General features: G+C 38.7%; 3 protein-coding genes across 4 annotated transcripts; all 3 read right to left on the bottom strand.

Moving 5' to 3' along the window:
* Positions 1–22: 22 nt before the first annotated feature.
* On the bottom strand, positions 23–4533 carry Skp2 (S-phase kinase-associated protein 2). Its single transcript, XM_076784351.1, has 7 exons — positions 4341–4533; positions 3877–4252; positions 2370–2681; positions 2008–2287; positions 1473–1909; positions 1261–1388; positions 23–1193 (listed from the first exon to the last, which is right to left on the bottom strand). The coding sequence occupies exons 2-7, from the start codon at positions 3954–3956 to the stop codon at positions 847–849; spliced, it is 1584 nt and encodes a 527-aa protein (XP_076640466.1). The 5' UTR covers positions 3957–4252; positions 4341–4533; the 3' UTR covers positions 23–846.
* Positions 4277–6193, bottom strand: LOC143352102 (uncharacterized). The gene is made up of 3 exons (XM_076784363.1): positions 4771–6193; positions 4533–4674; positions 4277–4462 (listed from the first exon to the last, which is right to left on the bottom strand). Exons 1-3 carry the CDS (start codon positions 4898–4900, stop codon positions 4330–4332), a joined length of 405 nt encoding a protein of 134 aa, XP_076640478.1. The 5' UTR covers positions 4901–6193; the 3' UTR covers positions 4277–4329.
* Positions 6194–11231: 5038 nt separating this feature from the next.
* Positions 11232–19427, bottom strand: LOC143352097 (MAP kinase-interacting serine/threonine-protein kinase 1). 2 transcript variants are annotated; one of them, XM_076784352.1, is made up of 6 exons: positions 18926–19427; positions 18356–18445; positions 14906–15043; positions 12797–13153; positions 12122–12692; positions 11232–11872 (listed from the first exon to the last, which is right to left on the bottom strand). In XM_076784352.1, the coding sequence occupies exons 2-6, from the start codon at positions 18408–18410 to the stop codon at positions 11410–11412; spliced, it is 1584 nt and encodes a 527-aa protein (XP_076640467.1). In that variant the 5' UTR covers positions 18411–18445; positions 18926–19427; the 3' UTR covers positions 11232–11409. The 2 variants fall into 2 exon arrangements, with proteins under 2 accessions (XP_076640467.1, XP_076640468.1); XM_076784353.1 differs by lacking the exons at positions 18356–18445; positions 18926–19427 and adding an exon at positions 13737–14034 and having other exon boundaries at positions 14906–15044.
* Positions 19428–19999: the final 572 nt, after the last annotated feature.

Raw genomic sequence — 19999 nt, 5'->3', positions numbered from 1 at the left:
TGTTATTTCTTAAATAATTTGAATTCATTACCTGCATGATAAAACGGTAAATGATAATTGATAAGACGTTACTAATGAACAGTTGTAAAATTTTTATTTTCTATACATTTATAGTATTATATCCGTATAATAGATCACCTTATATCTCGATAGATATGATTTATTACGTGAAAAGTAAAAATCTGTTACGTTACCAGTACCGGCGCTCTTAGGAGAAATCACAAGCGATAAAATACCAATTTGATTTTAAATAAAATATTTCATAGAAGCACAATACAAATTTCGTATAATGTATATATACATACAACAAAGAAAAGAAGGAAAACAAGTTGCCTATAAAAAATTTTCACACAGCCCCACGGGGTAGATAAATTGTTTATTCGTGGATTATTAAATCGAAAGAGCAGAATTTTCTTTGTAGATGTATAGGGAATAGAGAATAAATTTTTGACACGCGTACGAACGTTGTTCGAATCTAACAAATATACTGAATTATAGGACAAAATCGTGTGAAAAATTATGTAAATCAGACAATTTTATTCGAGTAAAAGTGTCGTTCTCGTAATACTTGTTATTAATAGGCATCACTATTTGATTACTTGAAAATACTTTGTTTTTCTCCCCGAGCAATTACTTACACATAAACGAAATCTAAATGCCTTTAATTAAAAAAGAAAGACAAAATAGTATTATACGGAAAGCACATTGATTTAGTTTTGTAAAATCAGTCTCTTGATAAGACACTTTGCGAAAAGGCACAATATTACGTACATTCCAGTTTCCCTTTGGTTTTTCACTTAGTCTTTGCCATTATCTCTACAAAAAAAAAACATTACCGTATTTATACTAATCTCTAACGCGAAGCCCCCAGATACTTGTCCTACGGACACCGACCGTCGGTCTCGCAACGGAACTATATAGGAACTTGTTAAGTTGAGTTTCGCCACAGGTAACTTGTAATGTTTTCAATATTGGTTCAGACATTAAACCAAAAATGTCCAAATACAGCAAAGATGGCATGTACGCTAGCGTTAAGTGCGTCGACGGAGGTATACCATAGCAACGACTTAACGACAAATGTTCTATTTTCGATAAATCTAGCAAATTACGGACAGTGTTCATCGTAAGCATGGTACAATCGCTCAAGTCTAATTCTACCATATCCGGACAACTTTTTACTAAATCCTTGACATCTGAAATAAACAAATAACGTTATTGAAAAGAGATAGGATATAAATATGTAACTACCATTATCCTTACTATCATCCGACATCGTTTTCCTGCATCCAGCGATGTTTAAGCGTGTAACAGATAGAGGTAAAGATTTACAAAGTAACGTCATAGACTCGGTATCTAAACTACACCAAGCCATATTAACAGCACTCAAACTGGAAACATTAATAAATAAAACATTACCGTAACTATAAATTGCAACATTTACCGACAATTTGCCAATTAATTACTTCTCTTACTTCTTAAGTTTCATTAAATCCTTGATACATTCGATATCCATACCCTCGCACATTGTTAAATTCAATACTTCTAGATCGGTATTTTCACCGATAGCTTTGCAACACGATCTGTTTACTGTACATTTTTCTAAAGATAATTTTTTGAGATATTTACACATAGACAATAACATAGCCAACCCATCTGGAGAAATCACTGCCATCGAGAGATCCAAGTATTGTAATTTACTAACGTAACCATCGATAAAAACTTCACTGTTTTCAAGAAACACCGCATCCGAAATTTCCGCTTGAGCAAGACGAAGTATTTGAACACCTCGCGGTAATATATGACCCAATGTACCTTCGTTTAATACTTTACTGCCTAAATCCAATCTATTCCATAATGCTTCGTCTCGAGCTATTTGGCACCATCGTTTACAAACCAACATAGAACGCACCTAAACATTAACAGTCGTTAGATTGCGTAACGCGATTTACAAATCTCCTATACGAGCTACTTCTATACAATTTTCTGCTAGGTCGAATGTAATCTTACCAAACATTTCTTGGGAAGCCATTTCAATATCATTAAAATTATCTCGTCCGACAATTTGTTAAACTTATCCTCGCCAACGATCGAAGGTTTTCTTTTCCTTCTATAGAGGTAGAATTGTTCCAGACTATTTCTTTCAGAGGAAACATTCAAACTATCTTTACAAAAACTTTCTTTAGTATCAATAAAATTATCTAATTCCATCCTAGAGGAATAGCCAGATTCGTTTCCCACTGTTGAATAAGCAGCTGGTTCATCCAATTCGTACGAATCTTGCTCTGGTCTGTACGTATGTTCCAAAAGTATTTATAGAAATAGCATAAGACAAAATATTATATCTAGACGAAATATTAAGAAATACAAACCTATCCATAACAACAGTATCAAAACTGGAACCCCTATAAATACTTTGTTGATGTTCAAATGCATTAACAGTTTCGCATTGTCTGCTGGTATTGGGACCAGCTGGTAAAATAGGACCATTCAAGGATTGAGACTTTCTTGTACTTTCTTGCGATGCCTCATCTTCTAGCATGCTAACACCCATATCTTCCAAAATTTCTGGTTCCACGAGACTTGTATCACCAGAACATGACCAGTTTTCATTGTTTTTAGATGCACTATTCAGAGTACTATTCAAATTGTTATTGCAATTGTTATCCAAACGAAGTCTTTTACTATAAAACATACATACAAAGTCAAGATTAATTCTAATATGCTTTTTACCAAGCTGTAATATAAGTAAGTTTGATTATAAATATAAACATGTTCTAATCCTAAAAATTAATACAGCTAACTGCTGTAAATAATAACAGAGAAACAATCAATTGAATATAATTCTGTACTTTGTTATGTATAAAAAAATATACTGAATAGGGTAAAACTTATTTATGTTAACTAGTTTACAGGACTCTGTATCAAAAACAACCTGTTCCACAAGGGTGAGGAAACAGTTTCTTTCGACATGGTAACTTTAAAACACTTCAATTAACGAGCAAAGTATGCCTTGTAAAAATATAAAAATGTATAGGAAGACAAGTTAAGCACAAGCAACTGAAATTAAATGGCAGTTAAGTAAGAAATTCTTCTATGTACACACAACAAAGGTCATTATCAATGTGTATTCGATAGAATTGATAGTTCCAAATGTATAAGACAGAGGACATTTGTGTTTGGTTTATAAACTAAATTTGAAATTTCAAGAAAAAGTTATATTAATAACTTAAGTTATTAATATTATACTATAAAAGTTTTGTACAAAGATGCCTCATATATTTATAAAAAAGTCACCTACATGTGTACATACAAGAACAACATACACATTAGATAGGTACTTGTTCCAATAATAATGTAATTAAAATAAATATTTACTTAAAAGATGCATATAACATAATTGCGTATTATAAATATTAATAAAACGAACAAGTCAATCCGAATAGGGTAGTATGCTGCGTTTATATCTTTAAAGAAATCATCAAGACAAGGACGAAAGAAGAATATTTCCAAGTAATTCAATATTAATTTACGAAATAAGAAACAAACATCGTTATTCTTCGGGTCGCGGAACATTTTTTCGAAAACCGTTACTCATAAAAATATTTCGTTTCGCTGGCAAGTTCGTCATCGATAAATGTCGTATGTTTTCGATCGACGAATAATAATGTTAAAAACCGATACAAGGAATAAGTTTATATTCGTATCGTTAGATAGAAAATGATGACACAACATTGGCGAAGGTTCTTAACCTTACCTGTATGCGCAAGAATATGCACCTGCATCACCCTGAGCAACAGGTAAGATAATTGTGCACGGCGATTAGGAAAAGTTTGAAGCTTCTTCTAAACGTGGAGGATATTCGGAAAACAGTCTTACCTTTCGGGCGGCGAGAATTCTTCGGAATTTTCTAGGCAATCCTCGTCGAGCCTCGTGCACTCCACCACGCCAGAATTCATTTTTGGCGGAATCCGTCGCGATGCCTTTTTTTCAATCGCCACTGGTCGTACGGTCGGGAAACAAACGCTAGTGGCGGGTTCCAGTTGCTCGGACCGCTCGCTAGGATTCGTCCTATTCCCTTAACGTTGCTTTTGATTGGCTGGTTGTTCGAGGATTTCGAATTGGCGGGAAACGGAGGGATCGATCGCATAGCGGCGACCGCTGCTGCCTGAATCTGATCTCGGCGCTGTTGTATTTGTTTACTGCGTTAGTCTTGTTAGAACAAAATCCAGCGAGTGCCTCGAAAATGAAGGATCTGTGCAAAATAGGACATCGTGAGTTAATCGTAGTTTATATCTTTATTAAAAATGTTTCTCTTTTTTACATTGTGTTCTACTTCAGACCTTCGAGTCTTCGATCCTCTGCGTATATCTTCATCTGAAAATTGACTAAATCCGAGGTCCTTTTGTGAAAGTTAAATCGAGACTCTTTCGGTTGTATTCCATACTCGTGCCACCAACCGTATCTACCAAAAAAAAGTAACAACGGTATACAGTGTTTTTACACGCATGTACAATAGAAAAACGCGAGATTACGTGCGACTGGTCAGCAGAGGCCAGTGACAAACATCCTTGGGAGTTCTCTTCTGGTCTGAAATTTCTTCGATCATGTCGGTTACATTCGGATCGGTCGCGTTCTCGTATTCCCTCGAGTAGAATTTTGGCGTGATCGTATCACCTGCGATGCGATCGAGATTCCTTTTAATACGTTCCCTTCTCCGTGCAATCTTTGCAACGATACCAAAATTAATTGCACGATAAACTCTGTGCGTACCGTTGATCTTGGAGCCGCGAATGCTCGATTTCCCGGGCAGTCGATCCTTGGAAAAGCAAAGCTTGAACGGTGGTTTTTCCGGATTTTTCGTCGTCGTTGGTGAGTTTGAATCGCGTGAACTTCGGTCCATAGGGTCCCTAGGTTGTTGGATGATCGAGAATGCGTTGTCGAAAAACAGCGAAACGTGATCTTACGTATTCTACGCTCGTCTTACGAATCAGCGATAACGCGTGTCAACAGGAGGAGACATTCTCCAACAGGGTGGTATATTTGATCGATACTTTCTGACCGTACCAGAAATAAATACATATAGCAGAAACATTTGTCGTAGTACATGTTTCGTTTCGTCTCGTCGAACAGTGGACTAGATCCTCGAAACGCCAGCTAAATTACGCTGTTATTTAAAAGCTTTTTTCTGTATTACAAATATGCCTAATTTAGGGGGTTCCTCGAGTCGTAGAATCTAATTCTGATGTTACTTTCTTAGCGGAATATGAAATTATCTTTGCAATCTACCCTGGATCCTGTCTGCAACCAAATATTAAACGGTTGTTTCGGTTGGTTTGGGTTAGAAATAGCGGGTATTAAATGAAATACGTTAGCCTTTCTGCTAGAAAATATACATTTTAATATTCAATTGGACATTAAAAAACAAAAAATCGATCGATTCGCACGATCCTTTGTCCAGTATACCTATCTGCATTACGATCCTATACGGGCTACACGTGTATACATACGTATACACACTATAGCAAATCTTTAGGGATAAGAACGAGCCAATTACGATATAAACATTTCCCAATTTTCTATCGAATCTGATTTCCACCCACATCGTGTACGAAAGAATAGGTTAGGAGCGGTTTCGATATGAATTATTCGATCGTAATTCGTTACTGCCCAGCACAAATTGAATATAAATATTTCCTACGGGGCCTAAATCCTTGGTTCGGTTGCCGATAATAATTTCTTTGTCTCGTCAAGATTAGTTGCAGCTGTCTCGATACAAAATAGTCGATACTTTTGCAATTTCGTGAGTCCTTTATCGAGAAAACTGTTATTATCGATATAGACACCGAAATCTATAAACTGCAGTTTTGTTCAAAATGATTTCTTCCTATTAGATTACTACCTGTATCTTAAATTTTATATGGGAGACTCGATACCATGAAACAGCTGAAAAAATGTTAAAAATTGTCCTACCTGTCTGAAAAACGAGAAAGCCCCGGCTTTCTCTACATTATTTATTTAACGTATAAATTAGTTATAAGACCTCCAACATAATTCGATAGATCGTTTCTATGTAAATTGCTTTGCTATAAAATACTGTTGCTAATTATTTGGAAAGTCTTGCTAATTTCGTGAAAACGGTCAAACGTGTTAACACAAATGAAACCAGAAATTTAATCATAATTTATCGACAGAAATAAACTATAAAGAATGGCAACATTCGCACACGAGCGTGCATACGCTTTTTTTTTTTTATCTCTGTCGCGTGCATTTTCCCTTTGTTCGAAACGAAAGTTTCAGACAACGAGAGGATACAACTAACGCTTATACAACACATTTTGCTTCAAATTTTTTTTTCAATTAAATGCTATTTTATTAGGAAGCTTACAAAGTTTTCGTAAGACTTTCTGACTTTTACACGGAAAAACAATACCGTTTACGACTCTCGAATGAATTGTAGTTTCAAAAATGTTTCTCCGTGGCTCCTTGATTTTGTAATCGCAATCAATAATACCCCTCAAAGACGCACGTATATATTTGATGGATACTGTCTATTCGCAACGATCGGTAAACCATACACACAAAGATCAGCGATATACACCACGTATTACACGCTTCGGTAACATAAAATGCACGCACTCTTTTTCTTTCTCTCATACTGTTTCTTCGATTCGATTGTTGCTCTTCGTACGAGACGAGAACTTTACAATTTCGTATCTTATTTTCAAAGGAAAAAAAGACAGTACAAGTATGAATATCGTTTTTGCCGGACATCGATTCGTGATTCGATCGGTTGTAGCTGATAAGTTATCAGATCGATAAAACAACGATCTACTTCCTTGTAAACATTCACCGTAGAAAAGCAATGGAAGTTGAATAGTAAATGACAGAGCTATAAAGAAGAAAACAACATTGGGTTTGTTTAAAAGATGTGACACGCTCTTCCATTGTTTTTTTGTACCTTCGTTTTATATATTTAAAAAAAAAAAAATTAAAAAAAAGAAAAAAACCTAATGCAAATGCCGTTTTCCAAGATGTTCAGGCAACTATCTCGACTGGTTTCGCACTCCTCGTCGCAACGTTTACTTATTCTCGTCGACTTTTTGTACTCGTGAACGAATCGTTACTGTTTTCATTTGATTCGAGGACGGAGACGCGAAAGGACGCATCGTATCCAGAACAGAATATTACATCGACACCGTTGCGATATGCCGTTGCTTTCGTTTGCGTCCTCTTGCTATAATAGTTGTACGGAATTATCGATGGACACGCGTCACCGACGCTCGAAACACAATTGCATGCGCACATGCACACCACACAGTTCCTTTCTTACGTACTCGATCTCGATCTATCTTTATCTTTCCAAATCTACCTTAAACTGTTGCCAACTATTACACGGACAAACGAACATAAATTATACAGTAAAATCCTCTCTATATGTAAAAGACTCGAGATGTTTAAGCGTTCCATATAAAGAAGGGATGACAATGTTTTTTTCTTTTTTTTTCAGAAGAGATCAAAGGCGTTTTGATAAGACTCGTGGTAATTAAATTATAAAACCATCGACAGGGGATACTCGACAAAGTAAATAACTTTTTCACGCATAGAGAGACTTTTACTATGGACAGTAAAACGCAAAGTTTTTTCAATCGTTGTGAATCGCGAGAAATGATTTGTATATGATCGGAGGAAAGACTTGTCGGTATAGCGCAGCGGTATCTTAGTACGAAACCATAAAACATTTATACAAAGGTGTTCGTTTTCTTCGCTTAAACGCTATGTATTGTTTTCGTCGTTCGAGAACACGTCGCGCGTAATTCGTTCGTCGCTCAATCTTCTCGCTCGTCGTATATGCACACACATTCACACACAGAGCAAATACATACATAGACGTTCGCGCGCACGGCACAGGCGCTCCTTGCTTACATGCTTACTAAGCACAAACGATATTATAATTATAGATCTATGTATATTATGGCCGTAGGTTTTCCCTCCTTATTCTGGCTTTTCACTCGCATAACAAAACTTCGTTAGAATACGGTCTTTCTTTGCTCTACCGGTTCTCACTTCTTACGCGATGCTAAAAATCTTTTCTCAAGAAAGCATTTATCTACATGCGATTTGTTAACGTACCAACTTTTCGTTTATTGTACAACACACTCTCGATCGATAACGGTAGTATTACGGTGACGTTTCTTCAATCGATTCGCAAGAACGTAAACTGAACAAAATACCGTAGAAAATTCTATAGACAAAAAGTACATCGATCGACAGTGTATTCGGGTTTCTTTACGAAACTATTGTTGACAATTAACAAACGACCAAAACATATCGTTTGAAATTTAAAGCATAAAAGTTAATAGAAAGAAAACACAATTTCAATAACATGTGACAATAACGAAGGAAAGGGCGATCGAAAGATACGACAACGTAAAGGACACCCAATTATCGTCGTCGTCGATATCTTTGATCTTACGAGAAAGAGACCTATAATCGTGTTATTTTATGTTTCAACGCTTTCCGTGATACAAGAATCACGTATATAACATAATGATTTTTTTCGTCTCTACGTCGTAAGCATGTGTTGTAACGTGAGTACACGCACTGTTTTTGTTTCTTTTTTTTTCTTTTTTTTTTTTTTTTATCGCGATCAATTATAACGCTTCTTTCATTCGCGAATGTTCGAATTTTTAAGGACATTACAGTAGGTCCCCGTATAAAGTAATACTGGTACAATGTGGTTATATATAACGCGATTTAAAAAAAAAAAATTGCGACAACTCTTCTCTTACGTACCGTGAAACATTCCCCGCGTTCTATGGAGATCTATTGTACTTTTTTTATACACACACGCACACGTAACACACATACACATTGAGTGTTTTGCGACAACTCTCGCTAATAGTTTGTCGAAAGTGAAAACAAAAGTGAGAGCAATAGAAAAGAAGCGAGCGATTATACGTATGTTAAGCCAATAAGATATGCGTTTTTCACAAATGCTTTCGCAGAGATAAAATGAAAACTATAAATATTACGTTTCTCATTGGTTGGTAACTCATTCAAGCGCGTGCCATGAAAAGTCTATCGAGTGGGTGGGAATAGCTATGTACAAGTTTGAAAATTTGGCATGTAAGCAATTTTCGAAGCACTATTGTATATACATGTATACGTGCACATATACACTATCCGCTCACGCTCACGCACACGTACACGTACACGGTTTTAGAGGTTTTTTTTTTATCCTTAAAAATTCGAAGACTCGGTTGAATCGACGGAATAACGAAAAGTTATTGAAAGATCGATTATGATGCCTCGTTTCCGATCGATATCGGTAGAATAAAAAAATATGGCAAAATTACATCTCCAAATATATCGGAAAGATTGAACGTCTTCGAAGAAACTTCTATCTCTATCTACGTAGACAACTGCTGTAGGATATGCAGCGTGTCATTTAAGTTGTTGAACAAAGCTTTTCAGGGTTACGTTATAAGAAGGAAGAACGAGTAACGATTTAACTTTAACCCTGAACGAACTTCGATCGTGTATAGTCATAAACTCTTTCTTCTTAGTTCTCTTCAAACGCGATAGTATGCGATTCGTAACAAATTTACGCAGCCTGTAGCAACTGCCCTGAGTATAAAATCTCCCACCGCACAGTACGAACTAGAGGAATATAAAATTGAAAATAAATCATTTTGGAAAATACAAATCTTTCGTTTTCATTTTACACGATCGTGTGTTTTTTTTTTTTAACTCTGCAGTGACCGATGAATATATTGTATATATGTTTACGATCTATCGTTACTACTCGCTACAAGCAAACGTATTATGCACCACCATTAAAAAGTAAACGTTCCAATTCGATATATATATATAGTAGAGTAGAACCAAGCGATACAGTGGATCGATCGTATCGAGGAAACTACACGCGATACATATTAAAACAAATTATGTTACACGAATCGAACGAAAAGGAAAGATAAATTAGTCTAATAACAATGATGCTGCAACTGTGGGTGGGTAGACGATAAAACGACATCTCGTCGATAAAACTCTACAAAAATACGTAACAGCAATTAATGGATGATTTCGTGTAATCTAGGTTCGCTGAGAAAAATCTTTCTCTAACGCGTTCCTCTCGTCTTTAATCCTTTACGATTTCTATACTTCTACCTATCTTTCTCGCACTTCTTATTCACTTACGACGCAGGTACAATTTTTTCTGTAATTTTTTTTATATTTTTTTTTTTCGTTTTTTCCCTTTAAACTAACCTTATATCTTTCTTACGTACTAACTTTCTACAAAGATACTTTAAGGGACATTTACAAAAAAATGGCCGTTAGAGCCGGGCCGGCAGCGCCTGTTTCTTTCTTGGACACCATTATTATTCGCGACTTCTTTCGAACTTACACTCTGCTAGATCCTTAGAAACCTACTGAGCAAACTATTCGTAACATGCACCAAAAACGCGCTTTACTGGTCAACCCGTTACCCGTTATTCTGACTTGAGAATGCGTTCGTTCCCGTTGTTAACCACACCTCGGAAAGCGACCAGGAAAGAAAAGAAACTCATTTCGCTTGCCATGGTTTCCCCGTGCTACAAGATTTATCGAAACTGAAAAATGTTTGCCAAAAAACCTGACGTTCGCTTTTTAACGCCGTCAAGCATCCCGTAGGTGTGTATACATCCGTCTCAATAAATTGATATGAACGAGCATACACATACTTCTACGCACTATGTCAGCGAAAGTACAGAAAGATTATCTACCGTGAGTTGCGAGTTAACTTTAGTTCTAATTAGTCTACGTACTTCCAAATCGTTTCGATGAAATGCACGTTAAAGGCTTTTATGTCCGAGACTAAGGACGATTTAAATTCGAATTTCAACATCTGTGGCATTCATTTTTATATTTCCAAGCGTGTATCGTACCCATGTATTCGTGACATAAACCCGTTCGGTATTGTTTAAAATATCCACTGTAAAACGACGACGGATGAACGATGAACGAAACACGCGTACTCGATAGACATTATTAAAAAAAAGAACCCGTCGCACGAAAAACACATTTGAAAAAACAAAACGATATTCTACTTCCAATTTCATCGAATAAGTACCCGCGAAACATTATCGTCGATGCCGATGAACCGCACAGTAGTACGTATGGTTGCCCCCGTGCATAGTCATCGTTGTCGCGAGTCGTTAAACCAGCTCGTTATTTTTAACCCAATTACCTTTTTCTTTTTTGCCAATTATAAAACTGCTTATACTTTTGTTATCGTTTTGTAAACCACCGATACATAGCATTTGCTGTTCACAGACTGTTTGTTCCTCGTATTCCTATACGCAGATGTGTAAATACGAATTATACGCTACAAAGCAAGGATGATTTTAATCGTCAAGACGTCGCTTTTCAACCACTTGGGGACGCAACGACCGCTTTGTTGGTTTGGCGTTCGAGCAGATCTGATCGCGCCTTTAAACGACGCTGGAGCAAGCGACTCTCGCTAGGCGGTGACAAACCGAACAGTTGATGCAACGACGAATCCTTGCCGATCAACCGATTCTTCCCGATGGTCTTCGAATCGTTTATATCGATGCTCGAACGAACCGAGCAAGATTTCGGTCGCGAATTTGTATCGAACTCACTGGAGGAATGAGTCGCGTATAGCTTACTATGCTCTGAAAGTTCGCTGCTCGAATCCGACATGTGCCCGTAAGGATGGTTATCTTCGTCGGTGGACGAAGTCGATAGTCTCGTCTCCCTATTCTCTGCCAAGTCCTCTAGATTCACGGAAAAGTGTTGAAGTACCACTCGATTCACAGCCATTGCCGATTCCGCGAACACCGATAGTTCCCTCGCGGAATTATTCCTCCTAAAGGTAAACGTAAACCAAATATAAAACGATTATAGAGGACTTTCGAGAATAGTAAATCTACACATCCGAGTGTATGTATAAAAATGTTTCATCGCGACTAAAGCTTAACCCACTGACCGACTATCCGTAATCTCTACGCTTTATAATTATTTACTGTTCGTTCGAGGGCCAATCGCGCTCTGTACCCCAACGCTTACGGTCGTCAATGAGTTAATCGGAATCTAGTCCAGCAACGAGTTGACGAACCTGATGATATGAGGAGTCGTGAGAGATTTCTCGGTGTTCTCGACCAAAGACGGTCCTGGATTGATCCACGGATGTTTCAGAATGCTCTCGGCGCTGAGCCTTTGATGAGCTTCCTTAACCAGTAAGCCTTTGATCAGGTCTTTTGCATCCTCCGAAATGCATCTCCATTCGCTGTCCGGGAATTCGTACCTGCCCTCTTGAATACTGGTGAACAGAAGCTCTTGGCAGGCCTGACAGTTTTCTCCCCTCTCCCAACCGCAATCGGTACCGCAATTCCCATAGAAAGGTGGATAGCCGCAGAGGAGAATGTACATGATCACGCCGAGACTCCACAGATCGCAACGCTTATCGTAATAATTAGCTTCTCCGATGAAAGCCTCCACGACTTCCGGTGCCATGAAATCGGCGCTTCCGACGGGCGTTAAAAGCTGCGGCGTTGCCACGGGGCTGGACAACGAGTTGTTGAACTTGATGCCCGAACCAAGATCGAAGTCGCACAATTTGATTGGTATCAATTTGTCCGGATACACGCACAAGATGTTCTCGGGCTTCAGATCTCTATGAGCGATTCCTACGGAGACAAGAGAGCGCGCGTGCGCGTTAGTAAGGCGCCAAAAATTCATTTCACTTACGGGAAAACTGATTCGACGATTACAAAACAAATAACACGTTTACCTTTTTTGTGAAGGAAATTTAGCGCGCTAGCAATCTCTTTGATTATCTGACTTGCTTCCCGTTCGCTGAAGTGAATTCTTTCCTGAATTCGCCTTAATAACTGACCACCATCGACCTTCTCGAATACGAGATAAAATTTCTCTTCGTCCTCGAAGAATTCGATCAATTGAATAATATTCGGATGCCCCTGGCAATGATGGAACGTCTCGACCTCTTTGAATACTCGGGCACGAGCATGACCGGGAATTTTATCAATTATTTTCACGGCATATTCCAAATCGGTATAAAGCGACCGGCAAGTTTGAACCGAGGCGTAAGCACCCTCTCCAAGAACTTCGCCAGTTAATCTGTACAGTTCTGAAACAAACATACGTAGTAATTTTTATTTCAGCTACGGTTCCAAAAATGCGACAATGTACCACCGTTTAAAAAAAGGTATCTTGGAGCACTGATTGCAAGTAACAAGCGTTTTTTTTTGCAAATTTAACGGAAGAATGCCTGTTCACCAGTAGCAACCTAACGACGTACGCAAACAAATTTCGAACTAAAAATAATTGTGATAAAGCAGCCACCTATGCAACCAATTTAATTATTGCGTGTACAGGAGACACTCTTCGTTGCCTGATTACATATCATTCATCTTTGCCTCATTATCGACTGAGCTAATAACTTCGTGACTCACTATACATATTTGCAACATTCTTTATATTTTGGAATGCCGTTATGCTAACTACTTTTATCAAGGATTGTCAACTTTGTGAGTTAGAAAACACATCTCTAATACGGTACGTAAAACATTGATCAAGGTTCTGCATGGTGTAGCAGAATCAATGTTAAGGTCACAGAGAACTGGCCGCTAACACATCGAAACCATCGTCAAACTACTGCGCATATACATATATTCTCACTCGCTCGCTCGCACGTTCGCTCACTCTCTCACCTCCCATTCCAGGTCTTTAAACTTCTTCGTCCATCCTGCTTGGTTCTCTCTCCTTTAACGCGATATCTTCCGTTCCATTCTATCCCACCGGTTTATTCGTTTCCTCGTTCCCTCGTTCCCCCGTTCAACGATGCAACTATTGCGCCGTCGCTGCTATCAGCTCTACTCTCTTTTTACCACCCCTTCTCTCTCCCTCAACCCACGCGTCTGCTCCCCTTCTAACTTCACCCATTGGTCTCCTACCATTTTACTTCGCAGCAAAGATACGATTCTGCTTGGCAACACCGCCGTCGACTACCTAACAACCAGAAGTATCTAATATTCACGTTCGCACGCTTCGCCGTACGACCTCCACGCAATAAACAATAAAAACCAATTGTATAATTTCATTTCAAAGCCACGAACCATAGAAAATTACGATTCAAAGATGTATACTCGACGCTAATGATTACTACGAAGACATAATTTACAGAGGATAACGATTAAGTGAAGAGCGTTAAACGAAAGGTAAAAATTCGAAGGCAATAGAGAAGCTTAAGGCTGATATCGACGAGCAACCCGTGCCCTAGATTTCAGCGTTAGACGAACATTCGTGCTTGCTCAGTTTACCACTAGGGTGTAAGTAAGTACGAAGTCGAAGCTTCTCGAACCCGAAAGTCCGGTTTACAAATCATTCGTACGGCTGACGTAACCGCCGGCTGAGCTATACAACTCCGATCCGCCACTTTTTCTATTTTACGATGCATCGTATTTTCTGAGGTTATGGCGCACCTTTCGACGCAAAATCTACAGAATTTTTAATTTTTAAATATACGAGAACCCACAAGCCGGTATTGTGCGAAATCGTCAGCCGTTTCGCTAGAAATTTGCACGTATAATCGATTCGCGAACGTCTCGCGTAAGAGTTTCTCGAACGTTCTGAACATAAGTAAGGTCAAGTATGTAGTCTAGTGAAATGCAAGTCACTGGAGCATAAGTGACACGCGCTCGAGCATACACACGAAACATAACCTGCTACATACACCAAATCTACAGAAGCAAAATGTTTTTTATACATTTTCGGAGAATTTCAAACTGATATATTCCTATCTCTCCTAATGTGAGCCAATAATTTTGTGTCTCACATAGAGCATAAGTTGTAGCTTCTCTGTCGATTGATCAAGCTTTACCTTGGAAGCAAGAAGACATGAACGACGAACCAGAACGCTTCTTTCTGCGTCTTTTACGCCTGGCTTCTTCTTGCCGAGCTTGCACCGCGCTTATAGATTCTCCCGTTGTATTCACAGTGTCTCGGCGATTTGCATCCTCTGAAACAAACGTTGCAAATATGCATTCCATTAATCCAACAGTATACATTTAAATGAAACTTGTTTTACAAGTTTATCGTTCTCTAAACTGTTCTATGTACAGGTATTCCCCGCTTACAACACGGTTCGAGATTTGGGGATATCCCTAGGTTGACGTGTAACTAAAAATAGTCTGAATATGATTGTATTTGAACTTATTTTCATCGGGAAAACTCCATCAACCTATCCGTAATACTATCGCGAAGACACGATGAGAAATAGAGAAGGTTTTATCTTGCATTAATAGTTGTCACGCCGATAAACACACGATATGGCTTTGAACTCGTTGATCGAACGCTTGTAATACGAGATTCCCTCACGACACCTGGTAAATATCTTGTCTTCTCGTCCAACGATTTACACGTGATTGGGTATCACCTCGAGATAAAAAAAGATCTATTCCTGGAGTGAACTCGCGATATGTATACGTAGATCTCTGATACTGATTTGTTGCATATAATCCGACGCTAATGTACTAACGTGAACGAAGATTTTGTAACGTGAAAATTAACATTGCACGAGTATTTTCTCTTCTGCACCATCCCCTTCAAGTACAGAATTTCGACCGTCGCTGGTCAACGTACTTGTATCCATCTTGCTTTCTCTGGTTATATCTATCTACTCTTCCCTTATCTATTAAGATCAGATTTCGTTGAGCTCGAAATACCGAATGGTGGACACGAATCATTTACATTTAACCGTGCACTGCATTGTAGTTGTACGAATACGCGGTGCGATAAAGTTTGATTACGCAAGTGTTTGTTTGCAAACTGAATTTTTCAAAAAAAATCGATCGACCATCCACACACGTGACACACCCGCTTTTATTATCATCACAGTTGCAATATTATTTACTACCATGAATTATCTACGTTACTCGAGCGTCAAGGCAAGGATATTAGTCACCGCTTGTTTTATATTTATTAATAATATTTACCATATCGGTCGTGGATGATGTACGCGTTTGATTCGTATCTGTAACTCAGTGGTTACGTTATAAAGTTGCAGTGAAATGCATCATTTCGCTGACGATTGAACATATTTCCAATTATCGACTACTCTGTTATTTTTACGAATTTTATTTCGTGATTCGAGCCCGGTTAATCGTACGATAGAGTATTACGGATCGTGTGAGTGCCACACCTTCAAAACACGATTCTAAGTTTGCGTGGGTCGAAGAACCATCGATAGTAAGATGGAAGAACAATAACGAAAGCATAACTACTATGTATTATCAGTATTTAAAAAAGAGCAATAGACACGAGTTGACTGTGTCACGATTATAACGCCCTATTTGGTTATCACTCGATCATGGATCCTTTTCGAATATAAATCTTTGTTGCAGTTTCTTAGTAGTGTGATAGATTTCGTATAATCGGTAAATGTCTTGAAAAGCTACCGTTCGGAACGACGAACGCATGAAACGGAGTTCTTATCATGCAAATTGGCTACTAAACAATTTATGCAACATACGAGAAGTACATAATTCGATTGTTAGTGAATATATTTTCGTTACTCGCATAGCTAGACGAGAAGCAAATACATACACAGTCTACGACGACCAAGATCTCGGAGTTCAATGACTGGCACAGAAAAGGAACGCCGCCATCTTACGCGAGATATGCACGTACGATAATGTCGCTGCATCCGCAAACTCATAGCAATGCAAAAACTCAACGAACCCGTCAGGATTACGAATAAAGAATGTTATTTGTCGTTTGTGTTCTTATAAACTTGAGCTTGGTGAAACTAGCAGGTATAATTAAAGTTGCAGTTCACATATTTATTAACTATAACTATATTCTTTTCTAATAATATCTTAATGTAAACACACTTTTGTTTTTTTTATATTATATCTATTTCATTTCAAGTAGCTGTACGGCTTATATTGCGTAATGCAATAGATAACAAAAGTAAGTAAACATCATGATGCGTAATAGTAAAATATTAGCTATCTTTAAAATATGTTTCTATCCATCTGATAAACAAATAAACAAATAATTCGATACAATATCATACGTGGCGTCCGTCCCTTCGCCAATAGTTTAAAACATTTTATGTACAATGTTGGTGGAAGTCATTAAAAATGCAGCATATACATATGTACGAATCCCTTTGTCCTTGGGAACGAACCCTTCCCTTTAAGCGGAGAGGAGAAACGAATCTGTCATGCGCAAGGTCTTTTTTTCTCTCCTCCCCTCGCCTATTCTTTGTTTGGGTTGCCCTTACCAACGCCCTTCGCGATGTGCGTCCGAACTCGAACGAACCGACTAACCCACTTCGACCCTCGAAAATAATTCAACGACTCGTGCTATGTACGTCGCGTCGCACCGTGTCACTACCCGACTTATGCCCCCCTCCCCCCTCCCAGCACGTTCAAACATTATTGTACAACCGTTTTATAATGTTTCGAAAAACAAGCAAATTTGTTCGAAAGATTAAACATAACAATGAAGATATACACGAAAGACATGCGAATAAAAATACTGTTCGAAGTGACAGTGATCGATGCCAACGTTCAAAAAGTTACAGATCATCGGAGCAATGAGAGATTTGTATACATAAACTAAAATTTTTATCGTACGAAACGATGAAAATCAGTTTTCGACAGAAAGCATAGAATTTAAGGACAATGGTAATCGTCGTAATTTTATTTTCTATATAAAATTAGGTTACGATCATCGAATGCAAAGATTACGTTTTATATTTACTCAGTCGTATGCGATTAAACGACTTGAAGTTTGTATTTTTCTATCGAATTGGAGTACAACGAGGCACAATATGTATTACAGAAAACATCGAGTTTCGACGCGAGGAAGGTTGGCAACGACGGGTGTTATGTACCGGCTTCGAGAAAGTTCTTTCGTTAACCAACATCGAGCGTCATGTCCTTCCATTCGCGACAGATCGTGAAAATTCGTAGCTGCCGGCACGAAATTTATTCTAAACGATTTGTAAGCGAAATTTTAGCTTTCGGTCGATACTTAGAGATCTCTTCTTTACGAACAATGGCAGACTTCACGGCATTCAAATGACACCGTTTATGACACGCGTGTAAAATTTGTCATATTAGATACACTACTGGACGACAAGGATCGAATAGATTGGAACGAGCATCCATCGAATCGTGTTTTAATTTCGTTAGTATAGAAGAAACATAGAAATGGCCGTATACGATTTCGAGGATGCAGAAGAACGAACTGGGAATGTACTACCTACTTTACAAACTGAATCTTTAGAAGGAATTCTAGAAATAGGAGTAAATTTCCATACCTCTTCCAACCTCCTGGCACCCATCCTCTCGTTCTTCCAGAATTTTCTCCACCATTTTTCCACGCGACAATATCACTCGTCGCAGCGTCTATAAAAGAATCGAAGAGGAAATTTTCTTCTTTCGAAACGAAAACTTTCTTCTGTCTCTTTCTTCCACTTTCCCGTTTTGTTTTCGTTTAACGAACACCGGCGGAACGTTCTCTTAATCCGATATCAATAAATGTAAAAAAGAGTCAGTCGTATATACAAAAACATCTATATCCACTAAGTTACTGATATAATCTTCCTTCCCAGGAATCAACGATCGTTCTGTGCGGACACAACGTCGTTCCTTCGGTACGTACGTATACGCGAGTTTCGGCTCTACGTTCTTCTCTAATCTTCACGATCTGTCTTCCTCCCTCTACCGACGTACTTTCGGGGTAGATTGATGTATATCAGTGTCGGTATCACAGATATAAATAAATATATAAAGGCTATCTATTCCTTTGCTTCTCTAGCTCTTCGCGGCCTCTCCGAACGATAAAAGATGCTGCTGCTGCTGTAGTGATACGCGTTGTAATTCGTATCTTTTGAATAAATACTATCACAGACTCTGACACTGCGCTTGTTCTCTTCTGCTCGCTCGTTCACTGTTCTGCAACTCCTTTATCGCCAACAATATCGGCCGATAAAGTTCTCTTTCCACTGCCTTTGATCCGATGACGTGGTTGTTCCCAGTAGGCAAACAAGAACCCAATTTTTTCGAGTCCTCGATCCCCAACAAAAACTTTGCCTACCACCGTTCCTCCTTCGGCTCCTCTTTCCTACTCTGAGACTTTTCGCCGGCTAAACCGGGGTTTCTTCGTACGCGCAAATCCTGCGGTGTTCGCTGCTCCGTTGTCGCTATCGCACAGCCTCTCGCACGTAGCGGTAACCGGGCTCGGAAGCGCATCAAAAATCCTTCGACTAACACATCGGATCTTTTCGTTCACCTTCCCTCACTGCTCGGCAGTTGGTTTCCGACTGAACCTCGGCAAGATGGCCGCTTCGCTTACTAACCCCTCTCCCCCTGCTCGTTTCTGCACCGCGCCGCGCCGACCGTCCGTCCGTCTCCGCATCGACGAGACCCACCGACCCCCACCCCACCGTCTCACTTGCTACGGCTGCTTCCCTGCCGCCACGTAGGATCGGGCGACTTTGTCGACGCCCTCTGAAACAGCTTCGCGCACCGCGTCACGTAGCCTCCGGCCAGGGGTTCTCGTTACGTGGAGCCTCACACGAACGATCTATGTAGGTACACTGGATTACAAAACTATTCGTAGCCTACAGTATGCACCACTTTAACGGTTTATATCTTTATTAATTATCAAAGAAATCAATTAAAACTTGTTTGTTTCGATGAAGTATTTATTGTACTGTATTGCAAGATCAATAAATAGGTAATTGAAGGTTTACGATTACGAATTCGTTCCATTTATACTAAGTAACAAAGACATAAAGCGTCCAAGTAAAATATGACTTGGTGTCCTAATATTTTTGTGATTCACTGTATGTATCATCGTATCGTAATTACACACAATTAGCAAATCGTATGATGCAAGCTTTACGTGGTTTGCAAACGTGTATTTTAAATCGATTCGAGACCAGTACACCCAAATTGAT

The sequence above is a fragment of the Colletes latitarsis genome, chromosome 3 (assembly GCF_051014445.1).
Source record: "Colletes latitarsis isolate SP2378_abdomen chromosome 3, iyColLati1, whole genome shotgun sequence".
NCBI lineage: Eukaryota > Metazoa > Arthropoda > Insecta > Hymenoptera > Colletidae > Colletes > Colletes latitarsis.
Note: the sequence above shows the minus strand (reverse complement) of the source record. Positions and strands in the feature narration are given on the sequence as shown.

Excerpts from the sequence above, each read along its gene's own strand:
- Skp2 (XM_076784351.1), bottom strand. The coding sequence starts at position 3,956 with ATGAATTCTGGCGTGGTGGAGTGCACGAGGCTCGACGAGGATTGCCTA. Across the intron at positions 2,288-2,369 it reads GATACTGTTGTTATGGATAG|ACCAGAGCAAGATTCGTACG; the intron begins GTTTGTATTTCT and ends ACATACGTACAG. Across the intron at positions 1,389-1,472 it reads GATTTAATGAAACTTAAGAA|TTTGAGTGCTGTTAATATGG; the intron begins GTAAGAGAAGTA and ends TAATGTTTCCAG.
- LOC143352102 (XM_076784363.1), bottom strand. The coding sequence starts at position 4,900 with ATGGACCGAAGTTCACGCGATTCAAACTCACCAACGACGACGAAAAAT. Across the intron at positions 4,675-4,770 it reads TCGCGGCTCCAAGATCAACG|GTGATACGATCACGCCAAAA; the intron begins GTACGCACAGAG and ends ATCGCATCGCAG. Across the intron at positions 4,463-4,532 it reads CCTCTGCTGACCAGTCGCAC|ATACGGTTGGTGGCACGAGT; the intron begins GTAATCTCGCGT and ends TTTTTTTGGTAG.
- LOC143352097 (XM_076784352.1), bottom strand. The coding sequence starts at position 18,410 with ATGGTGGAGAAAATTCTGGAAGAACGAGAGGATGGGTGCCAGGAGGTT. Across the intron at positions 13,154-14,905 it reads CATGTCTTCTTGCTTCCAAG|AACTGTACAGATTAACTGGC; the intron begins GTAAAGCTTGAT and ends TGTTTGTTTCAG. Across the intron at positions 11,873-12,121 it reads ACGACTCCTCATATCATCAG|GAGGAATAATTCCGCGAGGG; the intron begins GTTCGTCAACTC and ends GTTTACCTTTAG.